The 24,613-nt window shown below is 36.7% G+C and overlaps 1 protein-coding gene across 1 annotated transcript; it reads left to right on the top strand.

Annotated features, from left to right (window-relative positions):
• The first annotated feature begins 17,737 nt into the window (after nt 1–17,737).
• Nucleotides 17,738–22,839, top strand: LOC128235170 (uncharacterized). Its single transcript, XM_052949911.1, has 9 exons — nt 17,738–17,857; nt 18,157–18,483; nt 18,636–18,947; nt 19,962–20,051; nt 20,354–20,449; nt 20,747–20,786; nt 20,931–20,950; nt 21,305–21,471; nt 21,953–22,839. The coding sequence occupies exons 1-9, from the start codon at nt 17,821–17,823 to the stop codon at nt 22,118–22,120; spliced, it is 1,257 nt and encodes a 418-aa protein (XP_052805871.1). The 5' UTR covers nt 17,738–17,820; the 3' UTR covers nt 22,121–22,839.
• The last annotated feature ends 1,774 nt before the right edge of the window (nt 22,840–24,613 follow it).

The following is a 24,613-nucleotide window of genomic DNA, read 5'->3' as shown; positions in this document are numbered from 1 at the left end:
AATATATGTTATATTATTGACATGGCAATGGGCGCATTCGACTGCTATCTAATTATACATTATACATTTCATAGTGGATGATGCAGAATAATTCAACATGTACCTGTAGTTTTATTTAGACAACACATTCTTCCAACGAGCTAACCTAGGTGTCCTGTGCCAGGGGCTGCACCGACTATTACCGATATGTTGTTGGCAACAATACTTTAGGTTTCGGTTGTTGATACAATCCGGCGTCTGCTTGATGTATGTAAAGCAGCCTGGTTAGATGCAACATGAATGGGTGATGTTTGTAGAACAGCCGTGCTTTTAGCACCATGGATGCTTGGTGTGTGTAATGCAGACTGGACTGATGCACCATATATGCATGATGTGTGTAGATCAGCCTAGTTTGGTGCACCATGAATGCTTGATGTGTTTATACCAGCCTGGTTAGGTGCAATATGAATGTTTGATGTGTGAAGAACAGCCTGTTTAGGTGCACCATAAATCTTGGATGTGTGTAGTTCAGCCTGTTTTTGTACAATATGAATGATTTGTGTGTATAGTAGACTGATTTGGTGAACCATGAATGCTTAATGCGTGTAAAGCAGTCTGGACTGATGCACCATAAATGCTTGATGTGTGTAGAGCACTTATTTTGGTGTACCATGAATGCTTTATGTGTTTAAAACAATCTGGCTTGGTGCACTATGAATGTTTGATGTGTGAAGAACAGCCTGGTTAGGTGCACCATGACTCTTTGATGTTTGAAGATCAGCCTTGTCTGGTGCAACATGAATGCTTTATTTGTGAAGAACAACCCGGTTTGGTGAACCATGGATGTTTCATGTGTGTAGATCATCCTGGTTTGGTGCAGCATTTTTACTTGCTGAAGTCAGCCTGGTTTGGCGAACCATGAATACTTGATGTGTGTAGATCAACCGTGTTTGGTACACCATGAATGTTTAATGTATGTAGAGCGACCTTGTTTGGCGTATATGTGTGTAGAGCGACCTGGTTTGGTGCACCATGAATTATTGCTTTGTGTAAATAAGCCGCGTTAGGTGCATCATGAATGCTTGATGTGTGAAGATTAGCCTCGTTTAGCGCACCAAGAACTGTCCGATGTGTGTAGAGCATCCTTGCACCATGAATGATTTATGTTTGCAGAGTAGCCTGATTTGGTGCTACTTGAATGAGTTATGTGTGCAGACAAGCCTAGTGTGGTGCACCAAGAATGTTTAGTGTGTGAAGAGCAGCCAGGTTAGGTGCACCATGATTATTTATGTTTGTACAGCAGCCTGGTTTGGTGCATCTTGAATGCCTGGTGTGTGTAAAACAGCCCACTAAGAGGCACAATGGATGATTGATATGTGTACACCCTACCCTCTTGCAGCCTGGTTCAATTCACCATAAATGTATGATGTGGGAAGAGCAGCTTAAGGGCTTATAACTATGTAGTATCATGTGTAGTATCTATGTCATTAGCGTTAACCCTGTGTCATTGAGCGGGCTTGTGTTGAAACTTTCGACTACTTGGCTTGTTTTTTGTAGTTTTTCATTTAAATATTTGAACAATTTCATAAGAATCATGCACTCAGACTGTATGATAGGGTTTGGAACATTTGGGTTTTGAATTTAATAATATCATGCACTCAGAGTATAGGATATAGTTTGAAAAAGTGCAGTATCATGCACTCATACCGTTGGTTAGGGTTTGCTACTTTGTAGTATCATGCACTCAGATTGTAGGAAAGTGTGTGCAACTGTGTAGTATAATGCACTCAGATTGTAGGACAGGATTTGCAACTGTGTAGTCTCATACGCCCAGACTGTGTGACATGGTTAGGAACTGTGTAGTTCCATGCACTCAAGCAGTAGGAAAGGGTTAGGAACTGTGTAGTATCATACACCCAGACTGTGTGACAGGGCTAGGAACTGTGTAGTTTCATGCACTCAAGCAGTAGGAAAGGGTTAGATACTGTGTAGTATCATACACCTAGACGGTGTGACAGGGTCAGGAACTATGTACTATCATGCACTCAAGCAATAGGAAAGGGTTCGGAACTGTGTAGTAGCATGCACTCAAGCAGTAGGAAAGGGTTAGGAACTGCATAGTATCATACACCCAGACTATGTGACAGGGTCAGGAACTATGTAGTATCATGCACTCAAACAGTAGGAAAGGGTTCGGAACTGTGTAGTATCATGCACTCAAGCAGTAGGAAAGGGTTCGGAACTGTGTAGTATCATACACCCAGACTGTGTGACAGGGTCAGGAACTATGTAGTATAATGCACTCAAGCAGTAGGAAAGGGTTCGGAACTGTGTAGTATCAGGCACTCAAGCAGTAGGAAAGGGTTCGGAACTGTGTAGTATCAAACACCCAGACGGTGTGACAAGGTCAGGAACTATGTTGTATCATGCACTCAAGCAGTAGGAAAGGGTTCGGAACTGTGTAGGATCATACACCTAGACCGTGTGACAGGGTCAGGAACTATGTAGTATAATGCACTCAAGCAGTAGGAAAGGGTTCGGAACTGTGTAGTATCATACACCCAGACTGTGTGACAGGGTCAGGAACTATGTAGTATCATGCACTCAAACAGTAGGAAAGGGTTCGGAACTGTATAGTATCATCCACCCAAACTATGTGACAGGGTCAGGAACTATGTAGTATCATGCACTCAAGCAGTAGGATAGGGTTAGGAACTGTGTAGTATCATGCACCCAGACTATGTGACAGGGTCAGGAACTATGTAGTATCATGCACTCAAGCAATAGGAAAGGGTTCGGAACTGTGTAGTATCAGGCACTCAAGCAATAGGAAAGGGTTCGGAACTGTGTAGTATCATACACCTAGACTGTGTGACAGGGTCAGGAACTATGTAGTATCATACACTCAAGCAGTCGGAAAGGGTTAGGAACTGTATAGTATCATGCACCCAGACTGTGTGACAGGGTCAGGAACTATGTAGTATAATGCACTCAAGCAGTAGGAAAGGGTTCGGAACTGTATAGTATCATACACCTTGACTGTGTGACAGGGTCAGGAACTATGTAGTATAATGCACGCAAGCAGTAGGAAAGGGTACGGAACTGTGTAGTATAGTACACACAGACTATGTGACAAGGTCAGGAACTATGTTGTATCATGCACTCAAGCAGTAGGAAAGGGTTAGGAACTGTGTAGTATCATACACCCAGACGGTGTGACAGGGTCAGGAACTTTGTAGTATCATGCACTCAAGCAGTCGGAAAGGGTTAGGAACTGTGTAGTATCATACACCCAGACTGTGTGACAGGGTCAGGAACTATGTAGTATCATGCACTCAAGCAGTAGGAAAGGGTTCGGAACTATGTAGTATCATGCACTCAAGCAGTAGGAAAGGGTTAGGAACTGTGAAGTATCATACACCCAGACTGTGTGACAGGGCTAGAAACTGTTTAGTTTCATGCACTCAAGAAATAGGAAAGGGTTAGGAACTGTGTAGTATCATACACCCAGACTGTGTGACAGGGTCAGGAACTATGTAGTATCATGCACTCAAGCAGTAGGAAAGGGTTCGGAACTATGTAGTTTCATGCACTCAAGAAATAGGAAAGGGTTAGGAGCTGCTTAGTATCATACACCCAGACTGTGTGACAGGGCTAGAAACTGTTTAGTTTCATGCACTCAAGAAATAGGAAAGGGTTCGGAACTGTGTAGTATCATACACCCAGACTGTGTGACAGGGTCAGGAACTAAGTAATATCATGCACTCAAGCAGTAGGAAAGGGTTAGGAGCTGCTTAGTATCATACACCCAGACTGTGTGACAGGGTCAGGAACTAAGTAATATCATGCACTCAAGCAGTAGGAAAGGGTTAGGAGCTGCTTAGTATCATACACCCAGACTGTGTGACAGGGTCAGGAACTAAGTAATATCATGCACTCAGGCAGTAGGAAAGGGTTAGGAACTATGTAGTATCATGCACTCAAGCAGTAGGAAAGGGTTAGGAACTGTGAAGTATCATGCACTCAAACAGTAGGAAAGGGTTAGGAGCTGCTTAGTATCATACACCCAGACTGTGTGACAAGGTCAGGAACTAAGTAATATCATGCACTCAAGCAGTAGGAAAGGGTTAGGAGCTGCTTAGTATCATACACCCAGACTGTGTGACAGGGTCAGGAACTAAGTAATATCATGCACTCAGGCAGTAGGAAAGGGTTAGGAACTATGTAGTATCATGCACTCAAGCAGTAGGAAATGGTTCGGAACTGTGTAGTATCATGCACTCAAGCAGTAGGAAAGGGTTAGGAACTGTGAAGTATCATACACCCAGACTGTGTGACAAGGTCAGGAACTAAGTAATATCATGCACTCAAGCAGTAGGAAAGGGTTAGGAGCTGCTTAGTATCATACACCCAGACTGTGTGACAGGGTCAGGAACTAAGTAATATCATGCACTCAGGCAGTAGGAAAGGGTTAGGAACTATGTAGTATCATGCACTCAAGCAGTAGGAAATGGTTCGGAACTGTGTAGTATCATGCACTCAAGCAGTAGGAAAGGGTTCGGAACTGTGTAGTATCATGCACTCAAACAGTAGGAAAGGGTTAGGAGCTGCTTAGTATCATACACCCAGACTGTGTGACAAGGTCAGGAACTAAGTAATATCATGCACTCAAGCAGTAGGAAAGGGTTAGGAGCTGCTTAGTATCATACACCCAGACTGTGTGACAGGGTCAGGAACTAAGTAATATCATGCACTCAGGCAGTAGGAAAGGGTTAGGAACTATGTAGTATCATGCACTCAAGCAGTAGGAAATGGTTCGGAACTGTGTAGTATCATGCACTCAAGCAGTAGGAAAGGGTTAGGAACTGTGAAGTATCATACACCCAGACTGTGTGACAGCTTTAAGAACTGTGTAGTTTAATGCATTCAAAAAGTAGGATCAGGTTTGGAACCTTTTGGTATCACGTACCCAGATTTCAGGACTGGATTTGGGACATTGTGGTTTCATGCATGCACGCAGTCGGAAAGGGTTTGGAACCGGGTAGTTTGATGCACGCCGACTGTAACAAATGGCCAGCAAAAATGTACTTTAATCATTTGCAAACGCGAGTGCATGCGACTACATTGATAAGCGATGATGCTCAAACAAGAGCTGTATTTGCATTATTGAACATATTTGTGTTCCTTTTCTAGCTATTTTGGAAATTTATTGACTAACTTGATTATTAAGACAATAGTGACCATGACCTTTACTAGCATTGTCCTATTCTACTAGTTATTAAATTCATATGATGCGCTTTGTTTTAATGGCACCGTTTTACAAAATATTTTAAAGTCGAAACTACTCTGAGCATTATAGACATTCAGACCGCACATCAAATTTAAAACCATTTCATTTATTTGTGCAGTGACCATGACCTCAGAGTCTAAACGTATTCGCATGCAATAGCCCTTGTGTAAAGCGAAAAGTACATGAAACAGTACCTTCATCCTATCCTTTAAATTGACAGGTGAACCATTTTTTAACAGATTCATCCAAAAGGTAATCGTGAGTACATTTTCCGAAAGCTCAAAACCGTTTCATAGAATTGCCATCGTTTTCAGTTTGCAAACAGTATGCTTTGCAGAACTTATTTTATATTTCATTTATTTAATATCCATCAAATGTTCAATATCTACGCCAAACTCACACCCTTCGAATAAAATTAAATCAATTAGATCTGAAATTTTGTACTTAGAGGCAGACTGAGTGATTGTACGAACTATTTTATGAATGCAAGTATAATATACTGTGCGTGGGTTGTCTGTTTGAGGGTTTGGTACGCCTGTTTCTCATGATCAGCCCATTATTTATTTTATGCATCAAAACAAACCTATATTTAAAAGGCTAGACTTGTTTTTTTTTTCGCAATGCAAATATTTCAACATAAGGCTAAGGCCTTCCGTAAGTTTATATATCTCGCGAGTTTTATTTCAGGGCCGTACAATTTGTGCACGTAATTGCAAATGCAGTGTTGCTTAAGGAATTATCCAAGGCGAAGAACATGTTAACAACAGGTTTATCTTAATCAAACTCTTAAAATTATCTTTACTGTGGAAACACCATTATCTTTGTTTACAGCTTTCGTGTTTGTTTTAATTACAAAAACATTGCTTTATCTCCTTTGCCTTGGCAAATACACATACTGTATGCATTCCCCGTTTATATGAAATGACGGATCCGTGATCAAGTGGTAACACACTTGGGTGTCAATCCAGGGGTCACAAGCTCGATTCCCCGCCGCCCGCCGCACCTAATATTACTTAAAATATTATTGGAGCACTCTCGGAATCAGTTTTGTTCGAATGTGAGTAATAATGAACTTACACCATGACACACATATGCCACTGACTTCAGTCCGCCTAAGGTTCGTAGAACATGCCTAGTAAAGCAAAAGTGGTAAGCACTATGATGACTGCTAATTAGCGGAACGGTAGAAAACGACAAAGCATGAGCATAGAAAGGCTCCACCCAAATCCGTATTGCAGCGCTTGATCAAGGAGGCATGGACATGTATCACCTACCAATTTGTGCGAAAGTCGTTCAAGAAATGTGTCATAGTAGTGGCCCTAGATGGCACAGAGGGCCAGATGTTTTAGATGGCGTCCGACAAGGAAAGTGCCGACGACTTTTAGGAAATTTGTGTCCGGAAGACGTTGACATAGAAGAGCAGGTAAATTTCGTAGTGTGATAAAAAAGTATTTAGTAGTCGTAGTAGGCCAGATAACCTGTCCGATTCAAATAGTGACCAGCAAGTCCAGGATGAAATGGAGGTTGAGACAGACTTTGGCAGCTCAGGAAATAAATTAAATTGCAATGGGCCTATTCATGATGTTGTATTTCTGTTGTTGTTTTCTAAGATAAAATAAATGTGTTTTAGGATTATCATTGAAGGTGCTCGATTATGGCGCCAATGTAGCGCTCTTAATCGGAACAAGTTGCAAATATAATTATAGTTTTAAGTATATATGTCTTAATAATTTGTATTCATCTTTCACGCTGTATTACATATATCAGGCGCATAGCTGCCTATACGCGAGTACGCGGCTGAATCAACAATAATATAACATGATTCTGACAAAAAATCAGCCAAATTGCAGTATGAGTACTTAACTACATGATACTAAAATTGTCCATTTTCCAGTACTAAATAAAGCATCTCAGAACGCCCAGATTGCACAATGGTTCTCAAAATGTTGTTACTGTTCGACTGCTAGATTAAAAAAAAATCTTTTTAAAACGGTCTGTGAAAATATGTTTATTTTGTCATGCATTGCTTCAACTTTAAATATTTTTTATCTTTTCTTAAATAACATTTTTCTGTTCATTTCTATGCAGTTACAAGTAACTTTCTGCGTCAAACAAACAAAGGTCCAAACATTTCCGAGCAATAAAGTATGCGATGCATTCTATTTTCATACATTGACGGACAAGCGGCTACTTTTAGTTCAAGGGTTGTTCAAACTTGTAACGTTACTTTTTTCGTTTTTCAATAAGACATAAGACTACCAACCCTTCCTTATTTTTAAAAAAAGACGTAACCCTAACCAAACCATTTTTGCTTAATTACTTTTACGTCGGTTCAATTAATAAACAGTTCCTTGAAAATATGTAAATCTTCGTACTTTTTCGGAAAAGGAATTAGCTTGCAAACGTTTAACATTAAATTGCAAGAAGGTAGAATTTGCAAGAAGCAGTATGTTATTTTTACTGTCTGGAATTTTGTTATATTTCATTTATTTACTGTCCATCAAAATTGCAATAAATATACTTTAAATCACAAACTGTGAAGACAATTTCATCTTTTATAACTATAATTTTGTACTGAAATGTTAAAAGACAAACTGAAAGTGTGTGCAAGTACTATTTACAGAAGCATAGTATATATTGCCCAATTTAGACCAACTAAAGACATTTGTGGGAATAGCTTTACAAGATTTGCATTATTTTCAAAAGATAAAGTTTTAGAAAAATCATTTTATACTTGCGGTAATTGAGTTTCATTACAATGACATGAATCTGGGCGTAATTAGAGATTTCAGTCTTATAAAAGGGGACCCAAAATAGAAAAATAAATCAGAAAAAAAATGTTCAGACGGATTTAATTTTCACACTTCTTTTTTAAGAACCTTTGTTGTGTCTTGTATTGCGATCCAGTTCTTTGACTGCAATCTAGTTTGTTTTTTTGCCAAACATGGAAAAGAAGTATAAACTCAGCCATTCAATTGCGTAGGTTTTCTTTTTCAACCATTGCTTTAAACAGATTCCACAAACACCATAATACTTTAATGGTTATATATGTATGAACTTGCTACGTTCATCTGTATAATTTCAGGTATAAGGTAGTTAACTGAAATAAAGTGTTGACATATTTTTATTGAATGTATTGAATTCTTAAAGTAACCTTAGTGTAGGAACGTCATTGCGGTTTCTTTCATTTGCAAAGTGAAATCTTTCTTTACTGCTTTCTTGGTCCTTTAATTACCATGGTAATGAATACTTCCAAAGGCTTCACTCTCCTTTTACAGGCTTCAAGGCAATTTCCACGGCGAATATTAAATACGCAGAACTGATAATACATTCCAGGGTAAGAGACTGCTGGTTGTTAACGTGGGTGTATAACAGTATTGTAAGGCGAGTGGAAACTTTTGAATAGCATCATTGTAAAAACTGAGAACATGAGTGAAAAACCCTGTCATCCTTAAGCAGCAATTCACTCCCTTTTCTCCATTCGATCAGCCACATTTGGAACATTCGGAACACCTTTGCCATTTTCCATTTAAAATGACCTCGGATGTATATGGACGGTTTACAATGTAAGAAATCTTAACATTTGACTACGCAGCAAGTAGACCGCGTAGTAACTTTAATTTAGCAGATAAATGTAATGATCTTACTTTTGAGAATCTTAGTTCTTTATGCAATAAAACACTTCACTGGCAATCAAATTTAAACAAACGTATTACAAAATACACGATAAAACACTACACTTAAATAATACTATTATTTAAAGTTTTACGAACTACTTCTACTGATGAACCGGCATACAGCCAAGATTGTTTTCGATGGAAATGGCCGAGGTGTACGGAATGGATCAGCCACTGGGTGTCATTGCCCTAAATATTTATTCCATGTTTAAAGAACATGATCTAGAATAGATACCATGAGAAAAAACATGTTGGGCGATTTCGGTGGCATTCTTTTGAATATATGGCCTTTAGATGGTCAAAAATTGGTTTCAAACAATGAATCTAGTGTTGCGTAAACGCGCCGTCGAAGAATTTTCTCTTTTTAGTCGAGAAGTCTTTGACAATTTATGGCCTATTGCTTAAACCGGTTTACTAATTAGTATCCAATTTTGGAACGGCGATCGGCAATCTTTTAAACATTATGTTTCCACCTAATGAACTCTATCTGCTAGAACTACTGTTGACAACAGTAGGAGTACGATCGCCGAACTATTGCCAGTCACTTTCGGAGTGGTTGTTGTTGGTTGACAGTGTTCAAAAAACGTTTGGCGATTGCTTTCGTCAAGAATTGAGGTTTCTGAGACCATTCCATGTACAATAACCGTCATAACACAATAGCGTTGCCAACTATATTCCAGCCAAAACAATCGACAATTGTATTCAAACCTACTTGAAAAGTCTGTAAGTGCATTTAAGCTTAATCGAAAAGTCGACAATTTATTCTAGCAATCTCGAACAGACGACGGCTGTCTCCCTGCCAAAGGCAAAAGTCGACTATTTGAACGTCGACAAAAGCATTCCTGCCATCTCACAAGTCGACAACTGTATGTAAGCCAAGTCAAAAGGATGACAGTTGTATTCCAACCAACTCGAAAAGTCGACAAATGTCTCCCAGCCAACATTTAACGTCAACTTGAAAAGACAACACTTGCTCAATGCCAACTCAATAAGTCGAATATTGTTAACTAATCGACTCCAAAAGTCGACAAGGGTCTCCCAGCCGGCTCGAAAAGACAACAATTGAATTCCAGCCAACTCGAAAAGTCGACAATTGTATTCTGACCAACTAAAATAGTCGACAATTGTTTTCCAGTCTTCGCGAAAAGTCGACAATTGTATTCCAGCGAACCCGAAAAACGGAAATTTGTTTTCTCCCAGCCACTTCGAACAGTCGTCAAATTGTATTCCAGCCGGCTCGATAATCGACACTTGGCTCCCAGCCAACGCGAAAAGTCAATAATTGTATTCCAGCCAACTTGAAAGGTCGACAAATTGTATTCCAGTCAACGCGAGAAGTCGACCTATTGTTATATAGCAAACTCGAAAAGTCGACAAGTGTATTCCAGCCAACGTCGACAAAAATCTTTAACTGTGTGGGCTTAAACGTGAAAAGTTGGAAATCTGGCTTTTATTGCGTTTCATCCTGAAGTCACGAATCAGCCACGTACATTTCCTTTTAGTTATTCATTAGGTACGGATTTTTACTCCAGATTTTTGTGGTATCTACAGAAGAGACCAATACCATTTAAAGGAATAAGTTGACTACCTGAGGTTCTGGTTATTTATTACTTCACGCAGGATTTGTAGACATTGACTTGCATTGCTCTTCTCCATTTTTCTATATACATGTGTTAATCTATTTCACATTAGACATTTTATTTTTCCAAACGTTGTGTACATGAAGGATGATATTGTACAACTGAAAGAAGAACTACATACTCTTAATATTTATGCAAAAAGCTACAGAAACAAGCTCAGTAGCAAAAAGTTTAAACAAAGACCCGGTTTAGTGGCACTGGCCAAACGCCAAAGACATAGAACACAAAATCACAAACAAGAAACATAGAAGAACAACACATAACCCTCCAAACAGCACATTCATTCGAGTCTGACGCAAAAAAATGGTTTGGTTATTTCGATAATTGAGAAATAAATCAAGCTTTAATTGTGTGCGAAACGCAATTAAGATAAAAATAATGCCACGCTCGCAAGATTTCAGCACAATGCTTATTGAAGATTGAAAATAACTAAAAAAAGATGTGCACTGTCTCACACATATGAGGTAGAAATAGGACACGCCATCAAAATATATTATAACAAGTAATACAATTGTCTATTAAAGTTTTAATCATAAAAAATGCGCAATACAGTCTGGGATTTTCCCTTTTGTACTGTTCTCGACCGAAGACATTGTTGGGAAGATTTATTTTACAACGTTGATAAAATTAGTCTTAGTTTACAGGAGTCACCTTCGCAGACGACTTTACGAATTTATAAATAATATATCTCGGTTGACAGAATTTCTCATGATACGGATAATTCAAGACAGATGTAAAATCTGCTACTGGGATTGGATTTACTAGATAAACTACGACATTAATTAAAGCTGACTGCATGTTTATGGCCACACACGTTCTGATAAAGACATTCGCAAACGGTTCATTGCTGTGGTATGCAAATCTGGAATCTGAAACCAAAACTGAAACTGGTTTGGAAGCAAAAAAACGCCCACAGTTACGAGGATCAAACCAGTTTGGCGTTGATTTTTTGACATACTACCACTTGGATATCTGCGGTTGCTTTAAGTGAAAGCATGTCTTTGGTGTATGTTTCTGTGTTTTCTATATTCGATTTTGGACTTGTTATTTAATAGCTTCTCCGTACATATTGTTTATGGTTAAGTTTCGAACTAGAAATTATCGCCTTCCAATTGAGACCGGCAGCTGGACTGGACTTATATAATATAGAAGCCTTTGTCCAATCATCACCAAATTTGGTCAGAATGTATCGGCATCATATCTTGGACAAGTAAGATAACCAGTGATATCGTTTTATTCAGTTCTTGTGCGAACAATAACTTCAGAAGCCTTTGTCCTATCATTACTAAATTTGGTCAGAATAATATGGAAATAATATCTTGGGCAAGTTCGTTAACCAGCCATATCGCTGAAGTCACTCAAGAGTAATCATCCTTTAATTATATAAATTACCTAAAATCGGTCTTGTCCGATCAATTGCTTTATTTCTATTTCCAATCATTTTCAAATTTAGTCAGAATTTGTATGGGCAGAATATCCTGGTTCGATTACGTGTATAAGCCACGTCGCCGCTGTAACTCAATAGTTATGACCCTTGAATAAGCAAAAAACTGTCTTTACAGTGTCTGCTACCTGAATTTGGCTTAGCGTACTCCTACTAATCATTTAGTTTGATGTCTTCTAGAAAATCAGGACGGGTGTATTTTATGACAGTTGGCTCTCTAGTTATTTCTATATTTCTGCACCAGTTTAAACAAGTTGGTTGGTATTGCTTTGCACATGTTGGTTATTCTCTCAATAGACCAACGCTTGTAAGACTGAAAACAAGGTATGCTCAAGCCTACATTTCCCTAACTAGACTAGAGAGATTAGTCATGAACATTTGATCACCCCTTATTTGAGATCATCATTTCAATGGTAGAGTAAGGTGACATTGAACACAAAAGGGTTGACCAACTGATAACTACAAAATACTTTGACCCATGGACCTAATACTTGGAAGGGATGTTGGACATACACAGCAGACGACCCCTATCACAGAGAGATGGAACGTGTGAAGCTGGTGGAATTGATAACTTGAAATTACATGGACCGAAAATTCAACGAACTTCATCATTAATTAAGTAAATTTAACTTATGCTCCCTGAAGTAAAGTATTCATTTCGTTCCCTGCTTTGTGATACATCTTCAGGATAGTTGAAGTCGTAAATAACTTAACCACTTTTAGTCTAGACCATTGACTTTAGAAAAACTCATAGTTTCCATAAGTTTTTGTATTTGCAGTATTAAGAGGAACAATAATCTAACACAAAAAAACAACAATCAAATCAAGTAATAACCCGTATTTCCAGGCAATTAAGTTTCAACTACAAACTTGTCGGTTTGACTATAGGTAAATGGATATTATATAAAAATCCCTAAACATTCAAAGTAATTTAGTAAGCAAAACCATCAGAACATAAATCACATTCCATATTATTCCCCTTTTATAATCAATGTCCACACGAAACAACCAATTACTTGATAGTATGTCTATGAACAACTGTTACTAAGCATATACATAAGAACAATTGCAATTAAAATAACATAAACAGTTATTTATATCAATGGTATTTCATAACTTCCGTCACTTATCTCCTCGCAATCTCACCATCCATACTTCCCAATGCACCAGAACTCATGATAGTCTGCAATGCATGGAATCCGGCAGCATGATTTATGGTCTACTGACCATTCCATACATCACGTTACCCTTGTGATTCTAAGAAGCTCTTTTAGCCCTTTTTAAGATCTTCGGATTCTTTGGTGCTTTTTATTTTCTTTATTGTAGCTTACGGAACCTCCCCAAGGGTCGTATCAAACGTCACAGAAAGTGTTATGTGCGTCTCGTTGCGAAAAGAATTTTCAAGAACTGTCTCACCCTCTACCACTTTATTTGTGTTCTCATCTATCTTAGGACCTCCTGAAGCTTTTCAATTATATCATTTTCTATCTGCTGTTCAGTCTATAACTTAATAACTTCACTTTTCTCTTCATCTTCATCATCTATATTTATCACCCCTATTGCAATTTCTGCCTCTGACTGATGCAATGGCACCCGGCTTCTTCCATCATTATCAAAGCTGTCGTTGATGGTACCCCCTGACTCTTTTTCATGTCTGGATGCATCCTTTATCTCTTCTTTTTCCTCGATCTTCTTGTCTTGGACACCATAATCTTTTTCCCGATGATTCACTGAGAATGAGATGGTTCCGGTAAAAGGTCATAACTCTTCTGGTACTGTTACCTTCCAATGTGTATACGGGTACTTCTCCCTTTTCCCTCTTACCGTGTAAATCTGCTCTTCAATGTTTACACTTAGTGTGTGTTTCCCTCAAGCCAAAATCATCACTAACACCTGATCTCCTAGTTCAATGTTGACACCTCTAACCTCCATATCATAGTTTTATTTTTTTTTTGTCTTTGTTTTGCTACATGTTCATGGACACTATATCTTGTCTTCCTCATAGTCTCTCTTGATTATGAAATATACTTTTCTTGAATCTTAACCTTTTCTTCATTCTCTTCCTCAATATCAAACATGACCTTAACAGGAAGGCGTGGCTTCCCACCGAACATGAGCTCGAGCGGTAAAACTATGGTTGATTTATAAGTCGTGCTTTGGTAGGCAAACACTATGGAGCTTAGTACTTTTGCAGTCATTCTTCTGATCTTGCTCAATCATACTAATAAGAGTCCAGAGACACCTTTCTTGACCTGCGTTTCCTTGTTGATGGTACAATGAAGTGTGACTCTTTTTCATGTTGCTAAGCTCACACAGCTACTTGATTAGATGACTTTCAAAATTGGCACCTTGATCTCTGTAGAATTCCATACTTTACAATGAACAAATTGTAAAACGCCTCGGCAGTTGTTTTAGCAGTCTGATTGCGTGTTGATATTGCAAGTTAGTAATTTGTAAAATCGTCGGTGATAACTTATATGTTTGAGTATCTTCCCTTGGTGGTTAACACTGTCACAAACTCAAAGCAAACAAGCTGTAAGGTGAAAGTCGTATTTACACATACTGATGGTGCACGTGTGTTCGTGACAGACTTCCTCCGCAAAGGTTGCAAGTATTCTTCATATAAGTCTTTTATGTGTTCTACCACAAGACCAGAAATATCTTGGTCGTATGCGATTTATCCTTTCTATGCCTGGATGGCCTACATTAGTGTGCAAACCTGTCATCTTGTCGATTACACTCAGGTGCATTGTTTAATCCTTTCACCATCTCGCCCTACTTCTCTGTACAGAAAACCTCTTTTGATCTTGAAGTGTTTCCAACTTTTCTTTATTACTGAATCTTCTTTATTGTAGTCATTTTCTATTGCACTCTTACCTTGTAACCACTCACTCTTACGCAATCTTCCATTTTCCTATCAGGGGTCACCTCTCTGTTTCCTTCTGATCTCCTTTAACTCTACTTGGGTCATTGGAAAACCATTGTCTCCATTAACCTCTAATAGGTGCGTGCTCATAGTGGGTAGAGTGTCGATGTATGGTTAAGAAAGTGCACTACAAAAAACCGAGGGCATCTGCGTCTCTGTTGTTGGTTCCAGGTCAGTGTCCGATTTCAAAATCATAATCTGCCAATGCAGCTGCCCATCTCTACCTTATAGCATCAAGGTTGAGTGGAGAGTGAGACTGAGTTAGTGGATTATTGTCACAATGTACCATTCAAGAACTGTTGTCAGATAATCACATTTTTTTTAAATTATTGCCAACTTCAACGCCAAAAGTTCGTCTCTGTTAGTTGAATAATTCTTCACAAATTTACTGACTTCACTGCTTGCATAAGTGATAACTCTTTTCATACCCTCTTGCTGTTGAAATAGTACTGCTACAAATCAAGTGGTGCATGCATCAGTGTGCAATTCAAAGAGCTTAGTATAATCCGGAAAGTTTAATATTGGTCGGCTCGTCAATATCTCTTTCAAATCTTGAAATGTCTTCTTTTCATTTTATGACCATTTCCATTTTTTTCTGTTCTGCTTTCTTCTTTGTGCCCTTCTTTAAGGTGGGTTGTGGTATAAACTCAGCTAAGGGGCGGGTAAACCGTGAAAAATATTTCATGAATCTACCTACGAAATACCATGCAAATGCTAGGCAACTGTAGAACTATTTTGGTGTGTTTGGTGATGGCCAGAAAAATCCGTATCATGATACTGTCGTTTTCTGATCATTCAGTATCATGCGAGTACCGTGTGTAATATCGGAACTATTTTCGCGTTGCTAGAAATAGTGGGACCAAAAATCTGGTAAAACATGTCAACTTTTGAAGACATTAAATTATCTAACTTTACTCACGCTCCATACATGTAAATATTCAGAAAAATGGTTCTTATGTTCTTCAAAGAACCATGAGGATAAGCACGAATCAGAGAACATTTCCAATCCATCTAGACAGCTACTTCAGTGAATATGTTGTAAATGAAGTTCATAAATTGTTGCATTATCCATGTTTATTACCATGAATATGAGCAGCTCGCCAATACAAAAAAGAAGGCGAGTTCGCGACATCGATAGAAACGATTGACTCACGAACTTCCCTCAATTCTGCATATTTTGATCGTTAAAACAATTCCACGAATATTTACTTTTTAAAAAATGGCCGCGTTACGTCTACAGGAAATGACGATTAGTGTATACTAAAAAAAGTACCTTTTTTGTGCTGTGACATTTAATATTTGTTTTCATATTAGCAATTTGTTATTTTTGCTAAAATACAAAATATTTGTTCTTATTTTGCTCAATAAAGTAAATTCTGTAACTTCTGACTTCGTTTCGCTGTAGTAGCCTTCCTTGATTTCATTACACAAAACTACGTAACACATTCGAATTAATACTCGAATTTGACATATGGCGGTAGATTGAAATCAATTTAAAACCGAAAAATAATATAATAGAATATTACGATAAAACCATTTTCTGGTGACCTGCATCACGTCTCTTTCGGTGAGTAAACATAAACAGTTTCAGTTTATCCGACACTGCTATTAAAGTTCTCAATGAACAGTTTCAGTCAATCCGACACTGCTATTAAATATGTCAATAAACAGTTTCAGTCAATCCGACACTGCTATTAAAGCTGCCAATGAACAGTTTCAATCAATCCGACAAACTGCTATTAAAGCTGTCGATGATCAGTTACAATCAATCCGGCATTACTTATATAGCTGTCATTGAACAGTTTCTGTCAATCCAACAATACTTATATGCTTTCCAATGAACAGTTTTAATAAATCTGACACTGCTAATTTAGCTGTCAATAAAGTTTCAATCAATCCAATTCTGCTAATACAGCTATCAATGAACAGTTTCAATCATCCCGGCGTTGCTGCTAAAGCTGTCAATGAACCGTTTCAGTGAATCCGACACTGTTATTAAAGCTATTATCAGTTTCAGTCAAATCGATACCGCTATAATTGCTGTAAATGAACATTTTCAATAATTCCATCTTTGCTATTATAGCTGTTAATGAACAGTTTTATTCTCTCCGACACACTGCTACTATAGATGTCAGTGAACGGTTTCCATCAATCTAACAGTTATAATATAGATGCAGGGGAAAATGTTAATGAATCCGACATTGCTCTTATATCTGTCATTGAACGGTTCCAATCAATACGTCACTGCTCTTTAGGCTTTTAATGAACAGTTTAACACTGCCATTACAGCTGACAATAGACAGTTGCAATCAATCCGACACTGCTTTATTATATTTGTGCTTTCACATGGTCCCCTTTCCAGTTTATTGTTACACATTATTGTCGAACAATACTTGAATTAGGCCTGGAACTTAAGGGAAACTCTTTTTGCGGCTTGTTTGTATACTGTTTCCACAATTATCCGTCTTGTAAACTTAATGAATAGTTAATATATTCATATGTTTTAATGTGAATAAATAATAAATTTCTTATATACTTCTTTTAATTTTAATGACGAAATTATTTAATTATGATGGGCTTATGACGATTGGTAATTGTGGCGTTTGTTTTCGTTTCAAAATGTATGGGGCTCTTTGGTGAGGAAATTTAAGTATAACCGGAATTTATCCTAAACAATCAAACACCAAGTCCTTGTGATTCATAGCAAGCAATTGTTTTTCAAAGAACAATATCGCGATGTGAAAGTGATAAACTTCCGTAATTAGAAGATTTTGTTTAAGACATCATTGCATCTGTACATATATAATTGATCAATATAGTAATAATAAAATGAATTGTATTCAAGCAATCAAAGTGATAACAAAATGGATATCAGTGTATACGTTATTTTATGTTGCCTTGGTAAGTGCTTTAAATTTATATAGAATTGTGTTACCTTTGACGCTGTATTACAATTGATGATTTTTGATGATTGACATCTCGTTTTTCATTCCCTTAATATTCCATATAAGATGTATAAACATAACGCAGGATAAAATATACTTCCAAGCAAAACATCTTATAAGATTAATATAGATAAGCGTTGGTTGCTTTATGATTTTGGTATTGAAGATGGGTGAGCCGGTATCCATTTTTAAACTAATATAATATATAAATATAAATATATATTATAAACTCTTAAATATCTTACCTGATTGTAGTGCTAGTTAGAGATGCGTCTGGCTCGTGTGGGGCATTGACAATTATGAAGCCAACATTTGTGAACAGAAAGGTCACTTTAAAACTTATCCCTCATAACCAATGGATCACAGACATTGTCTGGAAGTATACTCCGGGGTTAGATGAAGCAAGAAAATATGCAGTTGGAGAGCTGAAGATGCGTTTTCAACAAACTGTTCAGGATGGGTCACACTATCATACTATGCATTTCTATGCGGATAAATCTCGCAATAATTCACAATTTCATGTTCAATGTAGCAATCTAAATGATGTCACAAGATCAAACACCATAAAGATACACTTACATGGTATGTATACTCATTTTCTGTTACTGTATCGGTAATTGTTATAGCGGTATATATTTCATTGCATTTTGAATAAGTCCTATGAAACTATTTATAAAACTCTTAATCTACGTCATTAAATAACAAGTTATACATTAAAATATCTTTAATTTTAGAAATCAGACAAAACTGTGGCAATCTGGTGCTACTTTCCTCGGAAATAAAATATGGAACAAATGTTGAAATCGCTTATTACCCTTCTGATGCATCGGTCGAAGAAAATCTTTTGCATAATGCACGTACATGGTTAAAAGGGTTAGGACAGCCCGTGTATCTTCAAAACAACACTTTTGAAGAGAAGAAAATATCTGATCAATTGTACACTCTAAACATACACAATTTTATGGAAAAGGAAGCTGGACGTTACGCTTTGCAATGCGGACATACATTTGCAAACACTACAAACCAATTAGACATACATGTGACAGGTAAGTCTCGATTATCTTTGTTGTATAAGACTAAGCGATCACATTATGAGTACGTTGTTAACAAGCACTCTACTCATGTTTAAGATAAGCAGCTTATTGGACCAATAATGGATGATTGCGTTTACGGTAATGCAGACGCTATCATTTATTGCAACACAAGTCGTACGACAGGAAGAACCCATGTAACCCTTTCGATTGGGAGCCAAGTTGTTACTGTTAGTCCATTTTAATTTGCTTTTTAGAAACCTAATTTTTCTAACGTTTAATGTCTAGTACACATTTGAAACATTTCCCCATATATGGTGTTGGGGTTCAGCACTAGAAATCAGTGTTATCTTGGGTGAAAATTGTCTATAGAATATATAGGAAATGTATTTAGTCGTTTGTGACTAATACTCGTCTCAGTGCGTTGTGGATCAAATGTTGTTGCATTTACTTAGAGAAAGGTTCGGACACTATTTTGAACATACCGGAAAACGTCCATCAAAATACGACAATCAGTTGCGAGGTGTTAAATATACGACCACCAGCGATTATTGAAATATTAGTATGCAACACAGCCATCATGGATGCTGTTCAAAATGATATATATTGGACGAAATGTCAAAAACCATTCGCTAGTAAAGCTTTGATATTGAAGATAAACAAAGAATGGAATGGAAAGGAAATATGTTAGCGGAAAAATTCTACAGTTTACGGAAATATAGAAGCCACCTGTAAAAAAGTAGACATTTAGATTTTATAACAATCTCAAATGAATTTGATAATAAAGTTTTTGCGCTTCAAATAACCAGTTGATGTAACTTGTTTTACGATGATATCCAATCCTCCACGTGTGGTAACCATTACATAAATATTCCAAGTTAATTTCACTTTTTAACAACATTTGGACACTTGAAAAAGGCCATTCTTAGACAAGATGTGTCACATAAACACATACACATTTGTAACTAATAAGAAAAACTCATTTGTTATTAAATGTTTCTCTGTAATGTTCTGTATTCATCATTTCAGTGCACACTCAACCCTTGAACTTTTCCCTCGATAAAGTACAGAATAGTTCACCGTATTTTGATTCCACGACAAGCGAAACGGATCTAAAAGGTAGTTCAAAGCATGAAAAATGTGCAAATGGTCTATGTAACGAGATGAAATGCACGCCAAGTACAAATAGAGCGACAAAAAGTGGGATAAAGAAAGATAAACCAATAAATGCTAGGGAAAATGGTACTAACTTCCGCCCAAGAATATACGTCTGTTTCAAGTATTGAGTATTTCAAACCTGTTCATATTACTATAGTCCATAACACTTGACATTCTTTATTTTCGGTGTTGATTAAGTTTGATTTAAAGCTATTTTCGACACTGACGCCTGTTCATGTCTTGTTTCCTGGTCGCTATTACAGGCGACTACAGTACACGGCCGTTCAAGTTTTCGTTGGAGCTAATTTTGATAGGAATAGGAGCATTTGCTGTTCTATGTATTTTCGTTGCGTCAGCAAGTAAGTATTATGGCGTCTTTAATTATTTAAGAATTTTATTGAGGACGTTTGTTCGTCTGTTTCACATATCACTGAACGGAGTCAACACAATACAATTTTCGGTGGTATTCTATTTTCAATTTCCAATTATTCCGAATGAGAAGAACAGTAACCAGTGCATTAGTTCAATGAGTGGGAAAACTTCATGTCGAAGCTTATGACTATTCTACACAATCTAAAGCATATATTAGTGATTAAATCTATTTTAGAAATATCGATTATCATAACAGAAGATCACATATCCAAACTCAATTTCAGGAACACTGGTACAGTGGCTTAAAGGTAGAAGCAGAACCAGGTTAGAACTACGATAACAACCCGTCTTTTAACTTTGTCCCAAACGAACTATGAACGTTCCTTTTTATTCATTTGTTGATATGCAATTCATAAACTTGACAATTTCATGTACGAATGTAACTTTGTGTGAATCTGTATTATATAGGGATCCGGGCAAAACAGAAGGTAAGTTATTCTTGTTTGGACGACTCTTCAGTATAAAATTTTGAATTTATACACAATGTATTAATTTGGCGTGATATAGTTCTATTTATTTCAACCGGAGATATATGTGTGTCATATTTCACTTCTTCCGCATTTAAAAAACAAATTTTACTTCCATTTAAACCAATATTTTGATTTTTGTTTTCATTCTAAACGATTTCTCAGTATATGGAAAGCATTTCAATATTTCTCTTAAGGATATGAAATTTGAAAAAAGGAAATGAAATGAAAAATAATCTGTCTACGTAACTAAATCAATGTAATAAACACCAGGTAGCCAAAATAACAAATTAAACCCATTACATTTCACAACAGTCACATCACCAGCGATCGATTCTTCTCCCTCTCTTGATACAAATGTGTATGTGGACATGTCTGAGACATCAATGCATATGAATGCCTCTCACGATTTGGAGGACGATCATGTTGAAATGAAGACACGTTATGACTCCATGGCCCGGAAGCCAATTACACCTATTGAGGTATTCCATAGCAAATGAATATTCGTAATTAGTTTTCTGTTGTAATTAATGTGTATTTTACTAGAAGCAATCAAGAAATCAAACTCTATTTTAGTTTTAGAATAAGGTAATCGCTACTTAAAGCATTTTCTTCCATTAAAATTGTACAATCTGCATAAAAAAACGGTTTAGTCTTCATCCAGAACGATCGTCCAAAAACATGATGTACGTTAAACACCCATTTTTCGAAGAATCCTAGGTCCCTTTAAACAGGATCAAGCTAAGCTTGCTATTTTCTAAAATACTTTTAAATTGAGAAAGTTTCTCTTTTCAAAGACTTTTCAGGTCAAATATTAAGTAATCAAAATTGCTATGAAAATGAGATCAGGTTATGTAATGTGATTACAAGTTTGTATTGTTATACTCGAATACACTTGTTATTTATAAATCCTTATTCCATCATGCGTTAATAGATGTTTCCACTTATCAATTACTCTTACAGTCCACGCATGGGGAAAGCAGTCTGATCTACGCGGATCTGGACATTGACCATCTACAACAAGGCTGTGCTGGTCCGATACCTGTCCCACGACCAACCTTAGGAAAAGTAGCAACGGTGTATGAAGATATTGACTTTTCTAACGTAAACCCGCTGTGTAGAAACGCGTAAATTGTGTAATGTCAACAGCAAAACGGGATGACAACATTGTTTAGGTGTAAGCTGTGTTATGATTGTTGTAAACCAGGATGCATTTTTGAATATATAAACGCGTAAATAACGTATTGAACGTTGCAAAACAATCGGACTAAATTAATTTTGTATAAACAGAGCTGAATGTGTAATAACTGATGCAAAACAGGATGACAACATACCTTATAATTGAAACTCGTAAACTGTGTCATGTTTTGTGCAAAACAAGCTTGACTACATATCCTACATGTAAAGAGCGTAGATTGTGCTATGACATTTGCAAAATTGAAGACTACATAGCCTAATTGTGAAATGCGTAAACAGTGAAAAAGCTGTTTAAACTCTTATCCTGTAGAACAGAATGACTTCATTGCTTATATGTAAATAGCGTAGAATGTGTAATGACTGTTATAAAACAGGATGTATACACAGCCTATATCCGACACACGTATACTGTGTAATGTGTTGTGCCAAACAAGATGACCAAATTGCTTCTATGTGATGTTTAATGGCAATTTCGAGAAGGTTGACAACTTTGCTTATACGTGAACACGTAGACATTGTATTGATTGTTGCAAAACAGGACGACTTCATTGCTTTTTTGTATATAGCATAGACTGTGTAATGCCTGTTGTGCAACAATATGACAACACTCATTATGCGTGAAACGCGTAGACTGTGTAATAAATATTGCAAAACAGAATGACTACATTCTTTATAATAAACTTAAAATTAGCAATTTAAATTAGCTTGTATATGAGTTTACTCGTTTGTAAGAAAATTATCGAATGGATTAGACATTTAACGAATACGTGCATAGTACATGGTTCAATCAGTACGCAGTATCAGTAAAATTGCTATGCTCATTCACTCTATCACATGGTAACTGATATATTATTTCCATGTTATTTTTTCGTGTATTTGTTCTTCATTAATTCATGTACACACATCTTTAGGGGTGAATTCATGCAATTAACGGGTTGCCACCAAGGCATTCTCAAACAAAAAAGTATTATAAAAAGATGTTTAAAACTAATCACGCAATGACGTCGGTGACATCAACACCTTAAAAGAGTCAGTTTCTTAAAAAATACCTTTGGGTTAAACCCATGAAAGAAAATACACAACATCAGTAAGTCGAACTTCAAGTTTACAATTGGCTTTAATCATTTTCCAATAAGTACGTATACTTTGGTACGTTCAAACGCCAAAGGCCCCTCCATAATGAGTACACAAAACTAAACATTGTGTTTAGACTACGTAATTGAGGAACTAGATTTTAGGAAATAGTTTAGTTTTTAATTAAATGTTATAAAATGCTTAAAGATGTGAAACCTTATCTTGATTTATACGGAATAACATTAAAATAATAATTCTCTGTCTCTCCAAAATATTTACAACGCGGCACAAATATTGCAAAGAAGAGCGTTTTATAGCAAAACGTAGAAAGGCATTAGACGAGCTTGCGAGCAAACAGTCGGTATAATGTCTCAATTCTTAATAACGCTACAACGTCCTAATATGTATTAGGTACGTCACGTCGCACTTAACTTTAACAAAAAAACTTCGCTCAACTATTATTTACACTTTCACGTCTACTTGATTTTAGTTGTTAATGTAACAGCTCGGTAGCCGAGCAATGCGTGATTTTTCAAGATCCTGAAAATAGCCAGGTGGTGTCGGCTTTAAAACATATAGTAACATTATCCTAGAGCAAAGCATGGGAATGTATTGTTTTATACTTTATATAACTATTTGAATGTTCGTTCTACATGATTCCAGTCAAGTCAAATGTATATTAAAAATCAGACATTAATAACTGAAATTATGGAAACGATTGCGTCTTTGAAAAGGCGCATTTGTTTCCACAATTTCAATACAATTTAATAATCATAGTTTGATTTGTTTAGTATGTATATGTCACAAAATTCTATAATGTACGATATTGAAATACGGTTCTGTTATTGAGAAAAAATCGGATGTCATTTCTTATTAGAGATACAATTGTCTTTATTTCTTTGCGGACACATATACGGTTTTCGTTTTTTGAAATGAAAATGTGTATTTCATATGCGGATAAATGCAGCGGTTTAAAATTTATAATCTGAACATCTGTTTTAGTATATCCAATTATAGAACAATTTTGAGAAGATCAATACTTTTGATCTGTTGGATTGATTTATATTTCAAATATTGCAGTTCATATGATTAAATCATTAAGTTTCTTTGGCTTGAGCTCTCAGTAACTTATCGATGCTTTTTAAGTAAGGCTTGTTTGCAGAAGTTGACATACCGTAGACAAGAAACCACACAATATGTACTATTGAAACCAGCACATTAACCATATACAAAGCATCCAGAAAACAGTAGAATACTGTCAAGGAAAATAAATGATCCTTTAATAACAAAAGCATCATAAAATCATCTTAACTTCCGAGTATTGTATGCCGCACTTTGAAACACTTTTAATAG

Source organism: Mya arenaria, chromosome 5 (assembly GCF_026914265.1).
Source record: "Mya arenaria isolate MELC-2E11 chromosome 5, ASM2691426v1".
NCBI classification, from domain to species: domain Eukaryota; kingdom Metazoa; phylum Mollusca; class Bivalvia; order Myida; family Myidae; genus Mya; species Mya arenaria.
Note: the sequence above shows the minus strand (reverse complement) of the source record. Positions and strands in the feature narration are given on the sequence as shown.

Bases quoted from the DNA above. Each gene is read 5' to 3' on its own strand.
- LOC128235170 (XM_052949911.1), top strand. From the start codon at position 17,821: ATGGATATCAGTGTATACGTTATTTTATGTTGCCTTG. The intron at 20,052-20,353 runs GTAGTTCAAAGC...TCGCTATTACAG, and splicing joins AAGCGAAACGGATCTAAAAG to GCGACTACAGTACACGGCCG. The intron at 20,450-20,746 runs GTAAGTATTATG...ACTCAATTTCAG, and splicing joins TATTTTCGTTGCGTCAGCAA to GAACACTGGTACAGTGGCTT.